The sequence below is a fragment of the Myotis yumanensis genome, unplaced genomic scaffold (genome assembly GCF_028538775.1).
Source record: "Myotis yumanensis isolate MYYU_CA2020_CCGP unplaced genomic scaffold, mMyoYum1.0.hap1 SCAF_15, whole genome shotgun sequence".
Taxonomy (NCBI): Eukaryota; Metazoa; Chordata; class Mammalia; order Chiroptera; family Vespertilionidae; genus Myotis; species Myotis yumanensis.
The window spans coordinates 18349773-18372174 of record NW_027223766.1 but is presented as its reverse complement, the minus strand read 5'-3'; the positions used below and the strand labels follow the sequence as shown (position 1 = coordinate 18372174).

General features: G+C 39.6%; 1 protein-coding gene across 2 annotated transcripts in view; it reads left to right on the top strand.

The window, feature by feature from the left end:
• PREX2 (phosphatidylinositol-3,4,5-trisphosphate dependent Rac exchange factor 2) overlaps positions 1-22402 on the top strand; it is a 226555-nt gene that overhangs the window by 53391 nt on the left and 150762 nt on the right. For both annotated transcript variants that reach the window (XM_070391971.1, XM_070391970.1), the window contains exons 2-7: positions 1959-2030; positions 3360-3482; positions 7983-8087; positions 11593-11694; positions 14856-15017; positions 20700-20833. In XM_070391971.1, coding sequence (XP_070248072.1) covers positions 1959-2030; positions 3360-3482; positions 7983-8087; positions 11593-11694; positions 14856-15017; positions 20700-20833 — 698 coding nt within the window. The remainder of the gene's footprint in view (positions 1-1958; positions 2031-3359; positions 3483-7982; positions 8088-11592; positions 11695-14855; positions 15018-20699; positions 20834-22402) is intronic.

The following is a 22402-nucleotide window of genomic DNA, read 5'->3' as shown; positions in this document are numbered from 1 at the left end:
CCCCATACTAAGGAATGAGCCTGCAACCTGGGCATGTGCCCGGACTGGGAATTGAACCGTGACCTCCTGTTCATAGATTGACGCTCAACCATGAGCCATGCCGGCTGGGCTGTATCATGTTTTGTAAATAAAAAATTTAAGGCAACATCTACTATGTTCTTTTTCATTTTATTTAATTCAGATGAATTATTTTATTCTATTGAAGCTGTTAGTACTGATGTGTCTTTGTAGTTATGAATACGAAGTATGAATTGGTTGAATTGGGAATAAAGATGGTGCTAAAACGAATGTTAGGAGTAAGAGCTTGTGCTCATTTGTTTTATTTCTTTCAAATAGTTTTGTTTTTCTTTTCACAGAAGTTATAACATGCTAATAGTTAAATATTCTGAAAATAAGGAAATGTACAAAGGTTGCTCTCCTACTATCTGGAGGTAACCACTGTTTGCACTTTGGTATATATTACGTATTTTTTTTTCCTCAGGATGCAAGTATACTGACATTGCACACACACACACACACACACACACACACACGCATACTTGTATGCGTGTGTGTATATATGTATGTGTGTACACATATGTGTGTACATATATGTCTGCACATATCAAGTATACCACTTTGTAAATCTTTTCACCAAATGGTATCTTAGAGACAACTGTTTTATACACGCATTTGTGTATATAATTTTATAACATTCCATTTATGATTATACTTTTTCAGTGTATTTTAAAATGTGAATGTGTAGAGATATATTAAATGATTCCCTTATTGATGGCCATTTACGTTATTTCCAATGTGTCCACTTTTGTAATGAACACACCGAAACCTCTTGTCTGAATATTTTCTTAGGATAAATTTCTGGAGTTACATTTGCTGAGTTAAAGAGAATGTCCATTTAAAAGCTTGAGATACGTTGTCAGATTGTCCTCAGAAATGTCCTGCCATTTTATACTCTTACTAGCAATGTCTTGAGGTGGTAATTTTGGAACATTGTGGCCACATCTGGGTTTTGTCAATCTTCTAAATAATTAGTATTCCCCAAACGGGATTCTTACCTTACTTTGCGGCAGTGTCCAGAGAGTCCCTAGAGCTTCTCTGTGCCCTGGGGAGTCGGTGCCCCAGTTATACCCTGACTTGGCAGGTGGTGGGTAGAGTCCTAAGATAGACCAGGGAAAGAATGGCCTCACCTGGGCACTAGATAGTTACTGGACAATGTCTTGAGGACACAAATTAACTTTGCTTGATGGAAAGTGTCTTTTCCTTTTCCTTCTAAACTTTCTCTTTTGAGGCTCAATATAAGTAACTCATGCTACTCTTTTTTTTCCCTTTGTAAAAATAATAGCTTATTTATCTATGGATCAAAGCTTAATGATCATCATGAAGAGTCCCGGTTATTGAAAATGCTAATGAAATTATTTGTCTACTATAGGGCTCTGCAGATCCCTGAGCTGATCCCAGAAATACACATTCCGGCTTCCTAAAACGTGGGGGACGGATAAAAAGGGGGCATCTTTCCATTTCTTTCTGAAGAGTCACTTTCTCTCCCTCCCTCTTTCAGTTTCTCTGTGTCCTAAAGGGGTAAATTCAGAATTTCTGGCCTTTTTGTTTTTCATTAGAAATCCTCCCCCCCCTTTTTTATTAGACTTTGGTCTTTTGTGCTTCATAAAACTTAGAAGTTTAGGAAACATTGGACACTTAAGTATTTACCACAGAACTTGGAGACTCCAGTGGATAAATTTAATTCACATTTATGTGGCCTTGACCCCAAACTATAAAGGAAATATAATTCTTATTATAGGAACAGCAATGCTCAAAGAGTCCCCCTTTTATGATAAAACTATACTCATCAATGATTGGATTTGTAAGCTTTGGTTTCTTGTAAAAAACACATTAAGTGTATCAACACAGTTATTTTATTAACCTAATGTTACCTTTATATCTTTTCTTGTCCCACGCAGGCATTCTTACAGCGAATGAACCAGTGTGCAGCATCAAAAGTTGACAAAAATGTCACAGAGGAAACAGTGAAGGTGAGGAGGGACAGTGGGCCCTCACCCCAAACACAGGCTCCTCCCAAATGAAATTTCCTCTGGGGGATGTTTCTTCAGGACTCTTTAACCTGCCTTCAGTCCCAGTATACGTTCTGTGCCATTTACTTGTGTGGGTCATCGTTAGAAAAGGAAAACCAGACGTTGGGAAAAGAAATGGTGATTAAGAGGATGGAGACAGAGTCAGAGACAGAGAGATACTGTTTTTGCCCGAGCCTTGAGACAAGTTCGAAAAGACAAAGAAAAATAAACCCAGACCAAGAACCCGAGTGTCTGTGAGAGGGAGGGAGCTGAGCTCTGTGGAAGGCAATTGCTAGAGGTGGCTCAGGAAGATAGGATGTGGGCAGATGCAGCTCCCATCTCTGATCACTAAAGAACAAGCGATCTGGATGGTCCATTGGTGCAGAAAGGAAACTCCGAATAGTATCTGCAACTCAGACAAATGTATAAAGATTTCCTTTTAAACTGTACGGAAGGATGATTTTTGCAGAGCTTTGGGGAACACAAAGGGATGGTAAATGAAAATGAATTGTGCTGTAGTCATTATTACTCATTTAAGTTGTGTAAATCATCATTGATTTTTCCTTTTGATGCTAACCGGCTGTTGTACTTTACTGAAAATAAAATATTTCCCAGGATTTTATTGGCTCTCCTTATCTTATTTCCCCATAAGTTAAACACTAACTTTCAAATTCTCCTACCGGGGGAGTATATTACTTTGCATGCTTTTGGTTGCAAAAAAACCGCTATTACTCAAATTGACTGGACAATACTTTGGCTCTCAGATTGGGCACTTCAGACGGAAGAGAATGTTCAGGACTCGTGACTCAGGAGGTTAATGAAATTGCCAGGTTCTCTTTAGCTCTTCCCTCTGCCATCCAGGTTATCAGCTCTGCCCCTGGACTGCTCCTTCCACAGCTGCAAAATGACCCTGTAGCTATCCAGACAAAGTACCTTTCCGGCGTACCCTTCTTAGGATCGAAAAGTCTGCCAGCCAATCTGCCGGCACTGTTTTACCCACAGCCAATTCTTGTTAATGGGGGTGGGACCACCATGCTGGGATTCAGTCCACTCACACTTTTCCGGAGAGCCAGGAATAGGTTTCTGGTTCCCAAAGCTGTGTGGGAGAAGAGAGGACATCCAGACAAAATTGGTCCTCTGCCCGCTGGGTGGGAGGAAGGAATGGATGTGGGACAGATAGCACTCCACTGAAGTTTTCAGCCTGGAAGAGAACACTGTGCTCGCATAGACTTCTTTTTTTTTTTTTTAAACTTGCTTTACCATTGTACTTACTTACACGTTTATTTTCAGATTCTGTTCTCAAACATCGAAGACATCCTTGCGGTACATAAGGAATTCTTAAAAGTGGTGGAAGAATGCCTACATCCTGAACCTAATGCTCAGCAAGAAGTGGGAACCTGCTTTCTTCATTTTGTAGGATACATTTCTGTTTATTTTAAAAGCTCGTATCCCCTACATTTTGAGGTTTAGCTTTTGGCCTGGTAGGATGTGGGAATTCAGCATTAGAAGTAAAATCTGACACCGAAAGTTTAGGGTCTTTTAAGGCCAATGGAATCTCCCAGTTGAGGCCAGAAAGGAGGAGAGGGCCCCACATCATCCATTTTATTCAGTGAAGAATAAACAGCCTTTTCATTTTCCCAACAAGTTAGTTCTTCGCATCCTCTGTAGCTTTGAATTCTAATGAATTTTCAGGCTGTTCATAATGAATGGATTTTTATGTTTCTTTCAAACATGGAGCATTTCTCTTTTGAGCAGAAAAGCCTTACTCTTATAATGGCGTGCGGAACCTTTGATCAGTTAGAATGTCCCCTTGTCAATCCCCTGGTGACAAACCTGGAGGTGAACAAACCCGGCCACTCTAGGTACATGGATGTCTGTGCCTGGATTTTTCTCAAGGATGGCTTCTCAGGAGGGGTACTGAGCAGAGCAGAAGAACAAGCCAGAACTCCACTTTTTCAGATTGTACCTCATGCTTGTGTGATCATTTTTATCTCTTTGGGCACAATAGCTGAAATAACATATGCAAACAATTTGCAAAGTGAAAAGCATCCTGTATAGTGAAAATTGTTTTCAGAACTAAACAGCATTTATCTAAAAAATGTGCTTGTTATACCATTCCACTGATGCTAATATTCAGAATACTAATTTGAATCCATATTTATCAAAATGCTGAACAAATAACGTTTTATTGAAAATGGGTAAGAGTATTTTGTCATCAAAATCAATTTTTGTTTATTTTAAATTTCTATTTCGTCTTTTATGAAGGTAACTATGTAGTTTCTTTTTTTTGTTTCTTTTATTCATCACATATTTTTTATTAAATTTATTGAAGTGAGACTGGTTAGCAGGGTCCTATAGGTTTCAAGTGTACATTTCTATGATACATGATCTGTATATTGCATTTGTGTGCCCACCATCCAAAGTCAAATCAGCTTCCATCACCATGTATTTGGTCCCCTGTCCCCCCATCCTATATGTAGTTTCTAATTCTGTCCTTCTATATGCTAGTGAGCAGGCTCTGTATATGTTACTTTTATAATAAGAAACTATTTTATAAAGATAACTAGAGGCCCGGCCTGTGCCTTCTCGCAGGCTGGGACCCCTCGGGGGATGACCACCTGCTGTCATAGGCTCGCTCCCTAGGGGATTGGGCCTAAGCTGACAGTTAAACATGGCTCTGGGAGCCCTCGGGGGATGTCCACTTGCCAGCGGGGAGCAGGCCTAAGCTGCAGTCGGACATCCTTAACGCTGCTGAGGAGGCAGTAGAGGCTCTCACCACCACCGCTGTACTGGCAGCCATCAGCCTGGCTTGTGGCTGAAAAGAGCCCCCCCCGTGGAAGCACACTGACCACCAGGGGGCAACTCCTGCATTGAGCGTCTGCCCCCTGGTGGTCAGTGTGTGTCATAGTGACCAGTGATTCCTGGTCGCTCTGCTGTTAGGGTCAATTTGCATATTACCCTTTTATTATATAGGACTAGGGGCCCGGTGCATGAAATTCGTGCACGGGGGTGGGGGGTGGGAGTGTCCCTCAGCCCAGCCTGCCCCCTCTCACATACTGGGAGCCCTCAGGCATTGACCCCCATCACCCTCCAATCATAGGATCGGCCCCTTGCCCAGGCCTGACGCCTCTGCCAGAGGACCCTCATTTCCCCCCGATCACTGGTTCTGCCCCCCGCCCAGGCCTGATGCCTCTGGCTCAGGCGTCAGGCCTGGGCAGGGGACCCCCAGACCCCTCCGATTGCTGGCTCCGCCCCTGGCCCAGGCCTGATGCCTCTGGCCCAAGATTCAGGCCTGGGCAGGGGGCCCCCCTTTCCCCCCGATCACCGGCTCTGCCCTCACCCAGGCCTGATGCCTCGGCCAGAGGCGTTGACCCCCATCACCCTCCGATCGCCTGATCGGCCCCTTGCCCAGGCCTGACGCCTCCGCCAGAGGTGTCAGGCTTGGACAGGGGGCCCCCATCTCCCCCCGATCACTGGCTCTGACCCCCGTCCAGGCCTGATGCCTCTGGCCCAGGAATCATGCCTGGGCAGGGGACCCCCATCTCCCTCTGATCGCTTGCTCCACCCCCTGCCCAAGCCTGACGCCTCTGGCCCAGGCTTCAGGCCTGGGCAAGGGGACCCTCATATCCCCCAATCACTGGCTTCGCCCCCCACCCAGGCCTGATGCCTCTGCCAGAGGAGTTGACCCTCATCACCCTCTGATAGCTGATCACCGGATCGGCCCCTTGCCCAGGCCTGAGGCCTCCGGCAGAGGTGTCAGGCCTGGGCAGGGGACCCCCAGCTCCCTGCGATCTCCCGCTCTGCCCCTGCCCAGGCCGGACGCCTCTGGCTGAGGCATCTGGCCTGGGCAGCGGGGACCCACAGCTGCAGCGGCCCCGCGATCTCGCGGGCTCTGCTTTAGGCCCGGGCAAGGGACCCCTAGCTCCCAGGACTGCCAGCTTCGCCCGTGCCCAGCTCCCATTGCTGGCTCCACCCCTACTTCCCGCTATCACTGGCCAGGGTGGCAAAGGCGCCCGATTCTCCGATCATGGCTGGGGGGCAGGGCAAAGGCGGCCCCCAGGGCCGCCTTTGCCCTGCCCCCCGGCTCTTAGCTCCCCCCTGGGTTTCCGATCACTGTCAGTGGCAGGGGGCTTCTTCCTGCTTTCCCTTTCGCCTCCCTGCATTGTGCCTACATATGCAAATTAACCGCCATCTTAGTTGGCAGTTAATTTGCATATCGCTCTGATTAGCCAATGAAAAGGGTAGCGGTCGTACGCTAATTACCATGTTTCTCTTTTATTAGATTAGATTTTATTAATGGGAGAATCTCCTTGGGTGGAGGAAGACGAACGGCTGGAAGCCAGGCATGTTTGTGTCCACTTAACCCAGCCGCTTCCCTTTCCTGAGAGAATCCTAGTCTTCTGCCAGCTGGAGGGGCTGCTGTCTCAGTTCAGGGCTGTACCTGGGAGTCTTCCACCCTGACGCTTATTTCCTCTGTAACACACAATCAGCCTGTCATCCATGCATTCAGCTGAACTATTTCTGAAGTTTGTTTTATTCTGGTTCATAACCAACTCTCTCTCTTTTTTTAATTTTAATTCTTTTATTTCAAGAAAAATGATTTTAAATATACTAACATTACATGCAATAAATATTAATATTTCAAGAAAGACGATCTTAAATATAATAAGGATACATGAACCATCTCTTGAAATAAGTAATTCAATACATTTCCTACTGGCCATATAAAATAGCACTTCATGTTTCTTTCTAATTGTATGTCTTTACAATTTCAGGGGACACACTTCTTTTTTTTATATTTAAGAATATTTTTATTGACTTTGAGAGAGAGAGAGAGAGAGAGAGAGAGAGAGAGAGAAATATTGATGTGAGAGCGAATCATCAATCAGCTGTCTCCCGCACATCCCCCACCAGGGCATTGGGCTCAGAACCCAGGCATGTGCCTGACTGGGAATCGAACTGGCTTTTGGTGCATGGGATGATGCATTTTCTGTCTTCCTCTTTGGTTGGTGCTGCTTTGAGAGATGCTGATCATAGCCAATTAGATAAAATCTTACAGATGGAGGAAAGCTTAGAGACCATGATGGCGAAGTTCCTCCTCCTTTTGTAAGTGTCCTGTCTCTAGTATCAGTGAAGGTTGTTTGTTTTTACTTGATCACTTTTAGTGACAGCTTCAATTGTTAGATAATCTTTGTGTTAATCCAGAATCTGCCAATCACTGCCCATCACTCCCTTGCAATTTCCACCTAGCGGTTCTAGTTTTGTGTTTTGGAGCTACATAAAATTGTAAATTCTTTGCAATATGACAACTTAACTATAGTTACCATTTTCTTATTTTTTTATACTAAACATATCTTTCTGAAATAATCTTCCATATGCAGTGGCTTCCTGACCTTACTCACTTACTGCTGCATTTCTCCTGTTAGCCAGTGTTCCTCTTAAACACACGGCCCAGCTCGGAGAATGTGAAAGGCAGGGCGCTGTGTGTCTAGAGCCCTGGGTAATCTGGTGTATGTTTTCCCTCTACCCACAATGCTTTCTTTCCTCTCCCTGCCTGGGAAGCATGGACTCATCTCTCTGGACCTTGCTTTAATGTTACTTCCCTTTTAAAGCTGTATATGAATCCTCTCAGCAAAGCTAGGGACTTCCTTCTCTGTAAGTTCCTAGCACTTGGTTCATTTACCTGTTTTTGCATGCACCCTATTGGACCGTAATTAATATGTCTAGCTCCTTTCCAAAGCTATTCTTCATAGGTCAGGGAAAAGAAAGAAATGAAATGTATTTATACATACACGTGGGTATAGTTTTTAACGCATAATAAACACTTTATAAAGTTTGCTCGTAAACATCATACAGGTTACTATTTCAAAATGGCTAATAAAATGACTAACTCATTCTTCCTTGATTTCACAGAAAGACAAGTTTCGTATTTATGATGAATATTGTAGTAACCATGAGAAGGCACAAAAATTGCTTCTGGAACTTAACAAAATTAGAACAATCCGGACATTTCTTTTGGTAAGTACATATTTAGGTGTTACCATATGCTGCTCTTCGTTGGCAGGCCCACCAAGCGCTGAGGAATAGCATAGGTGCGATGCAGAAACTGTTCCTGTTACAGCTCTTTTACCATAGCCCAGTGGTCGGCAAACTGCGGCCCCTTGCGTGTGGCTCTTTCACCAAATACCACGTGTGGGCGCGCACATACAGTGCGATTAAAACTTCGTGGCCACACTCAAGGAGCCAAAGAGCCGCATGTGGCTCGCGAGCCACGGTTTGCCGGCCACGGCCATAGCCAGTCTAGGAGGCTAGAGTCCTTTCATAAATGCCGGAGGTGAGAGTTGGGAGAGGCTAGTATGTGGGGACACACTGAGAATGCCCTCTCCTGGTTGATTCTGAATTGCTTGTGAAACCCACAGGTTCCCAGGGAGAGAAGGCATTTATACAAGTTCAACTTTGCTTTTGTATCCCTCACTTCCTGGGGTTTCCTTTGCTTCTGCTAAGAGAGCTGTAAGTAGGGAAGTAACAGAACGGAAACAAACGATGGGTGTGGTAGAAAAGAAATTTAAAAACTGATCTTTCTTCTACATACTTTCCTTCTTCAGTTTTCATAGAGCAAAAATGCGCATTTAATTTCTTTAGGGTAACACAAATAAATGCGTATTTTGGCAGTTAGTCGGCCAGTTTAATTGCCAGTGAGAAATATGCTGCAAGTGTAGATTTCAGTGATATTTAGCAGACTAAACCCACGATCTGGACTAAACCCACGATCTGGGTTTAGAGCATTGTCGTTACCCCCAAAGCCCCTCATACCTGTTTATAGCCCATCTTCACTCCCGTCATCAGCTCCAGGTAATCACTGATTTGCTTTCTGTCTCGATGGATTTGCCTTTTCTGCAGGTTTTCTATAAATGAAATCACACCATGTAAACTTTTTTATGCCTGGCTTCTTTTACTGAGGAAAATGTTTTTGAGGTTCATCCTTGTTGTAGTATGTATCTATATTCCACTCATATTTATTGCTGAATGACATTATTCGTGATCCTATTGAATGGATATACCATTTTTGCTTATCCATGGCCAGTTATGAACATTGGGTCAACAAGTGGCTATAATAATGATGGGCCTTAAAGATACCACATATGAAAGGCCATTTCAGAGAGACATTTGTTAATGTAGAAAAGTCAGGAGATGTTTAGTTTGGGCTATCGTACATAATGCTTTTATGAACTTAACATTTATGTACAACTTTTTCTGTGGACATATATTTTCATTCTCTTGGGTATATACTAAGAGTAGAATTGCTGGGTCATAGTACATTTATGTTTAACTTATTAAGAAACTACCAGTGTGGCTGTGGATATGGCAGTTTGAGGCTTGCAGTTTCTTTGCCAACACATGGTATCACCATGCTAGGTGATTTTTATTTGTATTTCTCGAATGACCGGTTATATTAAGCATGATTTCACGTGTTTATTAGCCATTCATATATGCTCTTTAGTGAAATGCTCATTCAGATCTTTTGCTATATTTAAATTGCTATGTTTATTTTATATTGAGCTATAATCTTATTTTGGATACAGTTCCTATATCAGTCATATAATTTGCAAATATTTCCTCCCACTGTGGTTTGTCTGTTCATTATAAAAAATTCTCTTTTGAGAATCAAATATCTTAAATTTTGTTGAAGTCCAGTTCATTAAATTTCTTTTCATTATGCCCATGCTTTTGTTGTCATATTTAAGGCATCTGTGTTCAGGTCTCATGCTTATTTTGTTAAATTTATTCCTAAGTATATTATTATTTTTGATGTTGTGATTGGGATTGTCTTAATTTAACTTTTGGATTGTTCAGTGCTAGTACTAGTATCTAGAAATTTAATTGACTTTTGTATATTCTTGTGTTGTATCCTGTGATTTAAATGCATATATTAGTTCTAGAAGATTTTGGAGGATCTTTCACACATAAGATAATGGAATTTCACTTCTTCCTCTTCAATGTGATGTCTTTTTTTCTTTTCCCCTTGCCTTTTGCATTGGCCAGAACCAGTGCAGTGTTGCATAGAAGTAGTAAGAATGGACACTTCCGCCTTGTTTTTTATCTTTGGGGGAAATCATTCAGTTTTTCATCATTAAGCATGATGTTACCTGTAGTTTTTTATTGGTAGACGTTCTTTATCAGGTTGAGGAATTTCCATTATGTCCATAGTTTGTTGAGAGTCTTTAAGACTTATTTTTCTTTTGTAATATAGGTGTTTAAAGCTGTGAGTTTTGCCTTCTACTAGTATAAGGCTTTGGTTGCATTCCATGAATTTTGACATGTGTTTTTAATTTCATTCAGTTTTTTTAAATGTCTAGTTTCCTTTGTTTTGTTTTGTTTTTTGATCCATTGTTTATTTAGAAGTTTGTCTTGGGAGGCAATTCACCGCGGGTCTCTTGTGTTTCTTTTGTTGTTGTTGACACTATTACGTATGTCCCCCATTTTCCCCTCCTCCACCTAGCCCTCCTCCTGCACCCCCCCCTTCACAACATTGTTGTCTGTGTCCATGGGCTATGCATGTATGCATATATATTCTTTGGCTAATTCCTCTCAGTATCCCCACACCTTCCCCTCAGATCTGTCAGTCATCCTGTATGCTCCCCGACAGGGGAGTGAACCTAGGTATGTGCCCTGACCAGGAATTGAACTCATAATCTTTTGTTGCATGGAATGATGCTTCAACCGCTGAGCCATGCGCCAGCCGGGCTGTTCTGCCTATCTTTTAAATAATATTTGCATCATGAACAGCCTGAGAGATATATTGTCTTCCTCCTCTGCAATGGTTAGACATCCATGCTGCTTTTATAAAAGAGTTATATTTCCTAAACTCGGGTCTCTTGTCCTGTTGTACATGTGCACGTGTCATCTGGCCCTTTTTGTGTTGTAATGTGGGAATTGGGGCTTTGGAAACTGGCCCCCAAATAATGATAGTCTGGCTATTCCTAGTGCTGTGAGGAAAAAATAGAGTCCTGTATCTCAATCCAATTGCATCATTAGTCAGTGGTAGAGTATACATGGAACCTTGTTCTACAAAACAACACTACTACTCTTTATAAAGAGGATACATCCATGTATCTGTCTGTTGTTTACCCATCCATCAGTCCATCCATCCATCAACCCACCCACCCATTCCAACCATTCCATTCATTTATTCCATCTATTCACCTATTTACCATCCATCCATCCACTCATTTATTCATTCCTCCATCTCTGGTTCTGTTTTCTCAGATAATACTCAGGAGAATATATGTGAATTAATTTTCAAGACATAGATCCAAAACACATATTGGCTACTGTAACTAATATGAAAGGCAAAGGTATTTTTCATTCCTGTGAATGTTATTTGTGACTGAATGTGATCTTCTCAGAGGAGCTATATAGAGACATGCTTTCACCATTTTTCAGCAGAAAATTTCATGATAGAAGTGAGTTTTATAGCTACAGGTTTTAGAAATGTAATTAATTATGCCTATTTCCACCCCAGAACTGCATGCTGCTTTCAGGACGGAAGAACACAGATGTCCCCCTGGAAGGATATCTAGTAACTCCAATACAGAGAATATGCAAGTACCCTCTCATTTTGAAGGTATTTTATGTGTTTACTTTATCATAGCATTTTCCTTGTACCTGCATATTTTGCTTATTATTTTTTAACATTTTTTCTTTTAAATAGTCTGATATTCTAAAGAAAGGGCATATTATAGTCATTGGGCGGGGGGGATAACTAATTTGTCACTAATTTACATATGGAGCAGGAAACAAATCTTTTAAGAAAAGAAACAAAGAAGTGCTCTTTGTAGAAAACAATTGTTTGAGTTTCATTTAGAGTAAATGCATTACTTTCAAGATAGATCCCATTAAGTACATTATGTCCAGTTTATATAGCACTTTATCTTTTTTATGTTAAGTAAGTTCTGTGTTGGTGAATCCTTTGATTTACTCTATAACATTGGTGCTAGCAAAGTGAAGGTCAGCGTTACATAATTTCAGAGCCGGGTTTTAAATCATTATTACAGGGAATGGAGTGGGTCACGTGGGACAGTAAATGATGGACATAGAAGGACAGTGTCCTGAAAACACTGCCTCTGCCAGATAGGAAATGCTTCAATAATGGTCATAGGGACATTGTCTCATTATAATGACCAAAATTTTTTCTTTATGAAAAACCTGTTGTAAAGTATGAATTACTGCTTGTTCTGCAAAGGCCTATGAATAGATTAGAATAGTAATTCCGGAAAAGGTGGTTTGGGGAACTGTTAGCATCAGGATAGGCAGTTTGGGGTGGTGGTTGAGCACATGAGTTCTGAGTTCAAGTCCTAAGTATTCTGCTTATAGCTGTATGACTGAGCACATAATGTCATCTCTTAAAGCCTTGGGTTTTCACTTGTGAATCAGAATAATGATGACAAAATTATAGCATATACCTACAAGAATGTGTACATGTACATGTATGTATGTATGTATCTGTGTATATTGACATATATATGCATTTATAAATTATTACTTAATAGTTATTTGGGCTATTTTAAATAAACCATTTAGCATAGTATATATACCGTAAATGTCACCCCATTATTATTCATATATATTTGATTCTGATTTATTTAATTATATATTTATTTATTTAATATTAATTAATACTTGGTATCCAAATTTAAAAATACTCTAAAATGCAATGGACATATTAACTGGTATTCTTATTGATTTACTTTTCGAGAAATAAGTGTTATACATTTGAACTAAAAATATACCTTTTACTATAACTTTTGGCATAAATTGGGTTTTGGTGTAAAATTTCTTCAAAAAGCATCTCTCCTCACTGAAAACACAAGTAAAGATGCTTGGGTAAGCCATAGAGAGGAGCGAATGCAGGGATCTCCAGTTCTGCAGAGCGTTGGCACAGTCAAGAGGGTGGGGAGGATTGGTGTAGATGTGACGCCTGTCTTTGGGAGCGTCCCTTCAGACTTCCGAGCCGGTGACTCAGATTTGCGTCTGTACTCATCACTGCAGTTATTCCTGGCCTAGGTTTTGGAATCCCAGGGATTTGTTTGTTTTAAGAGTCAGAAGGCAGAGTGATATTAAGAGAAGTGCAGCATGGCAAGTAGTTCTAAATCACTCACTTCTGGATAAGGATGACCTCCAGTGCTTGAGCTAGCCTTTCAAAAGATAGGATCACGGATGATTCCTTATGTAGGAAAAAAGCGGTTATAGCACAGCACCTTTAAGCAGTGGAGAGATAACATCTTTTCCCATTTTTGGAAGATTATCTTCACAAACATGAAAAAAGTACTTACTTGCATAGTAAGTAGATACTTTGGTGTTGATATTTTTTCTTTCTGGTCCTATCAGCTGAAAAATTGTGCTGGTGGTCTCTTTGATTTTGGATGGCTTTGATTATTCAGAGAAAAATGTTAGGGGGTTAGGCTGTGTGTTAAAGAAAACATATGTTGATCTTATTTGTGGAACTTGAAATGATTGGACTCACAGCAGGTAACTGAGAAAAGACTGTTACTAGTCACTATTTCACGTGATCTAAATTCCTGTCTTGACTCTGCAAATAGCCAGTGGGGACACTTCCATCAGGTCTCACATCTCATGTCCTGCAGACTGACTTGACTCCTTCGCGTGATTTACAAATATTTCTACCCTTCAGAATTGCTTGAGAGCGTTGCATATCTCTTATATGTATTTGTAATTCAGCATAACTTTTTAAACCTTGTGTTGGAAATGATGTAATGTTGCAAGGTCAAAGTTTATGGCAAATTGGTAAAAAAACAACACACACACACAAAAAACACACAAAACAGACTTCAAGAGAATATAGCAACTTCATATTTTCCCACTGTATGTTAAGAATTAAGAAAATTCTTAACAAAGATTTGCCTCAGGATTTCTGTAATTGTGTTAGTTACATGATGATGGCAACTGTAGTAAGGAAACAAATGACTAATTGAAAAGCAATGTGGTCACAACTGTCTAGACAGTGGGTGAAAATGTTTAATTTTTGCTTCTAAACAACTAACAAGACCTTTTAATATATTTAAAAGATTAGAGAGCATTCTAGTTTTGCTATCTTGAATGGAAAAAGAATAAAAAGCCAAAAATCCCTCTCCAAAAACCAAAAGAAAAATAAAGCTATTGAGGGCATATGGCAGTTTATTCATAGCAGAGCATGATCTTGAGTTATTGATGAAAACAGCATAAATTGTTTTTTAATGATGGGGTATTGTGGAAATTTGAAATTATTTATTTTCTTAGAGTATAAGACACTTTTTAAAAGTCTTGTTTTATTTATGGCATGCTTTTATAATGTCTTCAAAATTATTAGGAAATAAGGCACTTAGATTATTTTTGAAATTATGGGGCATATTCATTTACTATTCTGTTAAAGACTCTAGGAAAGTGAAATTCACATATGAAAGTGTACTTCTGTTGGAGCAAAAGTCAGACTTATAAAGAATTGCATTCTGCAGGTGAGATATTTGACAATTTGAAAAGAGAGATCTAATTTAGTTTTTAAAAACAATTTTCAGGGGAACATAAAAGTAACTGCAAAATGCGTTATCAGGGTACCACTTCTTCATCGATTCAACCTTTTGTTTTTTATCTTAATCTTAGTGGAGGTGGTAACGTCACTTCTGAAAGTGGTTCTCATGATCTTTGTAGTTTTCATTTCCTGGTCAGCCTGAACCTGCTGTACCAGAAAGCTGAAGATCAAAGGGCGATTTGTTTTCTGTGTATAAACAGGAGTTGCTGAAGCGGACTCCAAGGAAACACAGTGACTACGCAGCAGTGATGGAAGCTCTCCAAGCCATGAAAGCTGTCTGTTCCAACATCAACGAGGCCAAGAGACAGATGGAGAAGTTAGAAGTGTTGGAGGAATGGCAGTCTCACATTGAAGGCTGGGAGGTACATTCACTGTTCTCAACAATGGAGCTTAACGTAGTTTTGCTATTTCTCATGCTATGTGTAGGATTGATTGGCTTTGGATGGAACTGTAGCTGCTCATTTTCCTAGGTAATGCTAGGGGGCTGTAAGCATTTCTGAAAAGTGCCATCATTTTTACTTTGAAATATTTTTAAAGTGGCAGTTGATTGGCTTAACCTCAAACTTTGTGATAGAGCCAGTTGACACTATGTGGGTTATAAGCTTTGATATTTCAGTATTTAAGCATCATGGCTATCCTTTTCCCTGTCTTAACTTTGGTCAGTAAGTATACAGCCTGACTCCTGGGGAGAGTACAGAAGGGGATTAAGGCTTCATATGTGTGCTGTGATATTATTTTGAGACTGTAAATTAGGTGATAAATTTAATTGTGAACCCATTTAATCTCTCTAAATTTTAATTTTTTTCATTTCTAAAATGAATGAAGTAGCTGTGATATGATTTTTAAAAATGTTTTTATTGATTTTAGAGCAGAGGAAGGGAGAGGGAGAGAGAGAATAACATTGATTGTTTGCCTTCCATATGTGCCCTGACCAGGGATAGAATTCACAATCTAGGTATGTGCCCTGACTGGGAATAGAACCTAAAACCTTTTTGGTGCATGGGATGGCACTCAACCAACTGAGCCACACTGGCTAGTCCTGTGACGTGATTTTTAAGATCCATTCAACATGAAAAATTGTATGGGTTCATGATTCATTAAATAAAGAATTTTTTTAATTATAAAAAAGTAAAAGAAGAGTGATTTTCAGAATCTGTAATGTGTTTCCAGCTATAGTGACTTTGAATCCCAGTTACTTCATGGGATTGGAGTCTATATTACTTTAGTGCTATATAAAGAATAAACTAAAATTTTCTTTCAATTGCCTGAATTTAGATGAGCATGAGTTTTGGACTTGGATGAATTTTTATTGTTATAAAGTAAGCAAATCACCATAGTTTTTTAAAGTCTAAAACAATTTTAAAGTGTTTCTAACCAAATATTGTATCACACACATCCAAGTGGATTGCTTTCATCTTTAGGGCATTATAATTGACTGATTTGTTTCTTATGTTCAGTATGTTGGTTTCCATTTAGATCTAAAATTACAGCCACTTAGACTTGCAAAGAAATCTCAAACATTGACCTCAGGGAATTCTATTTATCCATTCTTCCCATGAATTAAAAATGCTTACTGGGATCTGATGTAGCTTCCTCCTCATTTATATTCTTCCATTTCAGGTGTCCAGAGTGACCCCACATTCAGCATGAATGCTACTTATTCCAATCAATTAAAATGGTTGTGTGTTTTACAGTTGATTCATGATGATAATACTTATTCTAGGGGAGCGGTTGTCCTGCTGGGATGAGAAAAATGCGCTAAAGTTTGCTTTTGCTCTTCTGTTGTCACTGAAATGTTGGAAGAAAAACTGCAGGATTTGTTAGGGATGTTTGCCAGGCCTTTTACCAAAACAAAAACTTCACAGTCTCTGTTCGACGCTTTATGGAAATGGGATCTGTAATAATTTTGTTTCCTTCTTGTATAGATCCTAAAAATCAGGCTTACTGCAGAAATGACTGATTATTTTTAAAGTACTGATATTTCTTGTACTGTACATGCCAGTTACTCCACGGAGGAAAGTATGGGGGTCATACTGTGTCATATGTGACCCACAGTGGTGGGTGCTTCGACCTTGGCAGCCTTGCCTAGTATACAACACGAGTACAAGAGCGGAGGGTGCGGGGGGAGGTCCAGATAGGACTCCAGTTCCAGCAGGTCTCCTGGATGTTGGGTTCCAAAAAGAGTGGCAGCACTAATTCTCCTTGAGGAGATTTGAAAATGATTACATGAGACATGGCTATATCGTGATTCGGGAGTTTGGGGACTTGGAGGGTCTGCAGCTTGGAGCTGGACCCAGCCAGTTGTCTGATGACTTGTGATAAGAACCGGATTCCTTATCTCAGAAGCTGTTGTACTCTGCCTGGTCCCTTCTGGGAAGGTTAGGAGGAATGCTATCTGATAGGACTCCAAAGGTCACAAGGCAAAGGGACACAATCTTCCAGGATGAACTCTGGCCTTGGGAGGAAGTGGGCTTTCTTTGCATTGCTAACAGGTTATTGCTGAGTTTACAGACAGCTTTGGGTACTTTAGAGTGGCTCTAGCGGGGTTAGGGCAGATCAAGGAGAGATGTCTGATGGCATGACCTTTACAGGACATAGTTTCTTGAATTTTTGAGGTTAGGAGTCATGAGCTATCCTTGAGAAACAGCTCCTTCTGCGACCTCTTGCAGACCTTTTATGACCACCTTAAAGGTGACGTTCTCGTTCCAGAAACTAAAGTTCTCTCAAATGGGATCTGAGTGTGATATGCCATGAATTTCCCTTAGTTCCACTTTAGGAGGATTATTATTTCAAATAAGTTACTTAATTATCTAGGGTCTTGTTTCCCCATTCAGAAAATGAAGTGTTTTTTTTACAGTGAAATCTCTCAGATAAATTTGCCTATTATAAAAATTGGTTTTAGTCAGCGTTAGGTAGTGACTGCTGTCACAGAAGATCTGTAGTTTTTTTAATTGCTCATATTTAAAGTGCCAAAGTATACTTTCAGAAACTGACAAGAGCCAGAAAAGGCAATTAGGAGCATATGTATTTGTTTTTTGGCTTCTTTTCTAAATTTCCAAGTCTCTTCAAACATTAAAATCATACTGTATGAAAAAATGCAATAACAAAACAAATTTATTCTCAGAAGAAACAATAAAAATAACATTGTTAAAATATTATTAATATCATTTATTATGTCTGAGTAATATGTCTTATCCAACATTCCAAACATTCCACAAGATATTCTACTAAAGGTAATTGTAGAGCAATGACCAATGTGCTTAGAAATGAAACTGATTAACTGTTTAGTTAGAGTCATTGATTCATTTTGTAGAACAGGACCATTCTTAGTCTTAGTCTGCTTTTTAGTTGGTTGATAGTATTGTAATTATAACTGAAATCCTTGGAGCAATACTGCCCGATATTGACAAGGGAGTATCAATTAACATTATGTCATTTAGTAATTCAGCTTTACGTCCTTGATAGATTGATCTCTCAAATCAGAAGAAAAATCACGATAAAAGGTAGAGGGTGAATTATTAATATATGAAGGTGGTGGAAAAATAACATTCAAGATAATTATTGTGTCTTAGAAAGTAAAAAGAAACAATTGAAACTTGACACCTCTTGCTTACCTTTTTACAAGGAGACATACGATGCTACTAGACCATTTTAAAATCACCTCTTGTTTTTGGAACCAGTTTGCTGCTTACATTTGATGAAGTTTGTGTCAGACAGTGTATTGACTTCAAGTCATGTTCTCTTGTTATTTCATGACTGAGTCTTGCCAAGGTTATGGTGAGACCTGTTTCTTTCTGTCCCTTTTACAAGGTGATTTGGTAGACACAGCTTCTGTGCCTTGAGGTAGAATTGATTTATAGATAGTCCTTGTTATTGAAGGATAAGTGAGTGGTGTGGGAAAAAGACCATTTAAAGTAAATTCACATAAAAATTGATCAAAATTTCACAATACGTGGGATTGGGGGAAAGTTTGACTGGGACATTATCTTGGTAAAATGAAAATGTATATTATTAGCTTGTTTTACCTAATATATAACAGAATTTAGGTTATAATTTCAGTTAACAATTTGAATCTCAAAAAGAGTGACTCAAATGTTGAGTCTTTTTTTGGGGGGGAGAGTGCATACATTTTAAGACAACATTGTATAATAAAACAATGTGATAGGCTTCATTCCATATTTGACTTTCATAGTAGTTTTAAAAATTTTTTTAAAAGAATATTCAAATGCTTCATTAATTTTCTCAAGAAACTCCTTTGATATTAGAACTGTTCTCTGATGAAATACCCATCTACTTGTCCTTCCGGTCAATATTCTTTTCTTCTGCTGGGAATGGGTCCCACATTCTTAGCTCTTTGTCTGGCAGTACATTGTATATGAAGGAAAAGGTTTCAAGCACTCTTCCATCTCTCATCTTTCCTCAGATTATGATTCCTCTCTGCAGGCAGTATGTGTTTTTCTGATGCTGATACTCAACCTTCAGTTGGCAAGATGAATGAGACAGTCTCTGGTGTTAAGCAGGGAGAGCTGAAAATGGGCAGATAATCAGTGAATGGTTTCCTATTATACTGATTTTTGCCATCTCATAGCTGCAAAGAATCCGTAATGAACCCTTATGTAACTTATATTGAGAGAACTTGTTAACATAAAAAAAAAAAAACTTACCCTCTCAAAAGAGTCCAAAATTGGGTTAGCAATATTATACTTTATTGTTTCTTTTGAGAAGATATTTGTTTTGTTATTGCAGTTTTTCATAAATTATGATTTTAATGTTTGAAGAGGCTTGGAAATTAGAAAAGAAACCAAAAATAAAGACACATGCTTCTAATTGCTTTTTCTGGCTCTTGTCAGTTTCTGAAAGTATACTTTGGCACCTAACAAGTGTCTGCTCATGAAATTTATCACGTGTCCCCATTAAATTCTGTAATGGTGCATGAAACTTAATAGTTTTTCATGTATCCTGACTGTATAAGTAATTGGCAGCCGGTTATATATTTCAAATTATAGATGAAAAATTATTCAGCTTCTTCACAAAGTAGATTCTGAATTGTTGTTATTTTCTTGCTGGATCTTGTGGGGTGACACACACGCCACAAGAAGATACGTGGTTGGTGAGCAGTGGTGCCAAAATGGGCTGTTCTGGGCCCTAGTCTGCGACCGAAGTTCATCCATTCAGACTGATCTCAACTATAGTGGAAGGTGATATTTAAATAGTGAGCTTCATAAATTCAACGAAGAAAATTACTGGAGAATGATTGTACCTAAAACCACAACATGGAATGAACCATATCATTAATTATAAACACACATAATCATAAGCACACACAGCCATCCCTGATATTCATCACTGTTCACTCACACCAACCCTCGTTTTATTAAAGGTCTATTTTTGCAATGATCACATGGTATATAATTGCGTTCACATTTCTGTTTCTTCCACTAGTGCATGTGTTTCTTGGGAGTGTGGGTCATGTCTCAAGCTCTGGGTCTCCAGCGTCTAAGACATTGTCTGACACATAGTGGGCTGAATGATAATTAAATGCAGATATAATGATTATCGACTTCTTACTATTTTAGGATCCTCTGGGCTCTTGGCTCTTTTGGTTAATGACAATGATTCTGACCTGGTTCTGTTTAGAGCCTAGCATTTGTTTCATTATCCTGCTATTTGATGTTCTCTAATAATCTCTAGTTCTGGTTTGAAAACATTTTCTTTTTAAAGAACATAGGAAACAAGTATCATAGATGGCTTAAATATGCATACATATATAAAATAGCAAAAATACCCAGAATCTCTTTTTTTTTTTTTGCCTTTTTATTGAATTTATTGGAGTGATATTCCTATCAGTAGTTGTGTCGTCTCAGACTGGTCAGGACGAGATGTAAAGAAAGGAGACCTACCTTCAGTGTATAAATATTTGTACTGTTTGAGCTTTAATCTTGTCCATATAATGCATCTTCAAATATGCTTTTAAGGAGAAAAAGAATCACACATGAAAGTTTCTAGTAAGTAATCAGACATTATCTCCATTTTTCCTGACTTAGGGGTCCAACATTACTGACACCTGCACTGAAATGCTGATGTGTGGAGTCTTACTGAAAATTTCTTCTGGAAACATTCAAGAACGGGTGTTTTTTCTTTTTGATAATCTCTTGGTGTATTGCAAAAGAAAACACAGGTAAGAGGATCAACAGGTGACACTTCAGAAATTGGTTATCCATCTCATAGGCTCAACCTTCTCCTCTGTGGTCCTGGGGACTCACAATCTCATGGTCACAGAAACTTCCACATACTCAGCCTATGCTGACTGTTCTCTTCACATGTTTATAAAACCTAACTGAAATGTGACTACCATTGGATGACACTACTTCCCCAGGAGCCTTCTAGTGGAAAGATTTTTGTTGTTTCTAACTCCCCTACCTCAGACCCTGTAGGACAGGTAGGTGTGTCTTCCTTGTTTCCTAATGCTGCTTCCCAACCTCTTCTCCTCTGCCTTTAAGAATTCCAGCACATGTGAAGTTCATGCCATTAGTCCTTCCTATCTAGTAGCTTTCTTGGTTTATTTACTTTTAACACTTCATATCTCCTTGCCACACATGAATTCAGTGATTGCTTTAGCTCTTGTACCACTTTCTTGTGTTTTCTTGGTCACCATTTTGCTGTGTTCAAAACTCATATGAATGATCCATTCAGTATTTGGATCTGAAAGCCTGAAGATTCTTCACCTGAAGCAATATTCTACTTCATTATACCTGAGCCACCTGTCCTGTGGGCATCCCTTTACTTTGTCAACACTCACAGTTATAAAAATGGAAAGCTTGATGGTAAGCGTTCCACTCTGCTCCACCAAGCTGCTCATGTCAGTCGCCATTGACCTCTAAGGAAGTGATCACTTTTCTGCTCTGTAAGGTTTCATTTGTTTTTCTCAGCAGCGTTTAGCTTAGTTGAGCACTTCTTCCTTCTTAAAACACTTTCATGTCTTTATTTTTGTAAAAAGTACGGAGCATAAATTGTGGAGCAGTAAATGGGACCAGTCAGGAGGCAGCCACTATCACCCAGGGAGGAGATGCTAGTGGACTGAATGGACTAGGGTAGATAAAAAGATGTGGAAAGATTTTTGTATGTTTTAAATGCAGAATCAGCCTGGCTGAAGTGGCTCAGTTGAGTGTCAACCTATGAACTAGGAGGTCACAGTTTGATTCCCAGTCAGGGCACATGCCCAGTCAGGTTGCAGGCTCCATCCCTCCTGTGGGATGTGCAGAGGCAGCTGGTTAAAGATTCTCTCTCATCATTGCTGTTTCTATTTTTCTCTTCCTCTCCCTTCCTCTCTAAAGTCAATACAAATATATTTAAAACATAAAATGATATAAATGCAGAATCAAGAAGATTTTCTAATGGATTTATGTGGGAGGATGAGGGAAAGATAGGACCCAAGGCTAACTCTTAGGTTTTAGAACAGCCATGGGCAAACTACGGCCCGCGGGCCGGATCCGGCCCGTTTGAAATGAATAAAACTAAAAAAAAAAAAAGACTGTACCCTTTTATGTAATGATGTTTACTTTGAATTTATATTAGTTCACACAAACACTCCATCCATGCTTTTGTTCCGGCCCTCCGGTCCAGTTTAAGAACCCATTGTGGCCCTCGAATCAAAAAGTTTGCCCACCCCTGTTTTAGAATCAAGGAAACAAATGGATGGGGAAACTGGAGAGAAGCAGTTTTAGGAGAGGACATCAATAATTAATTT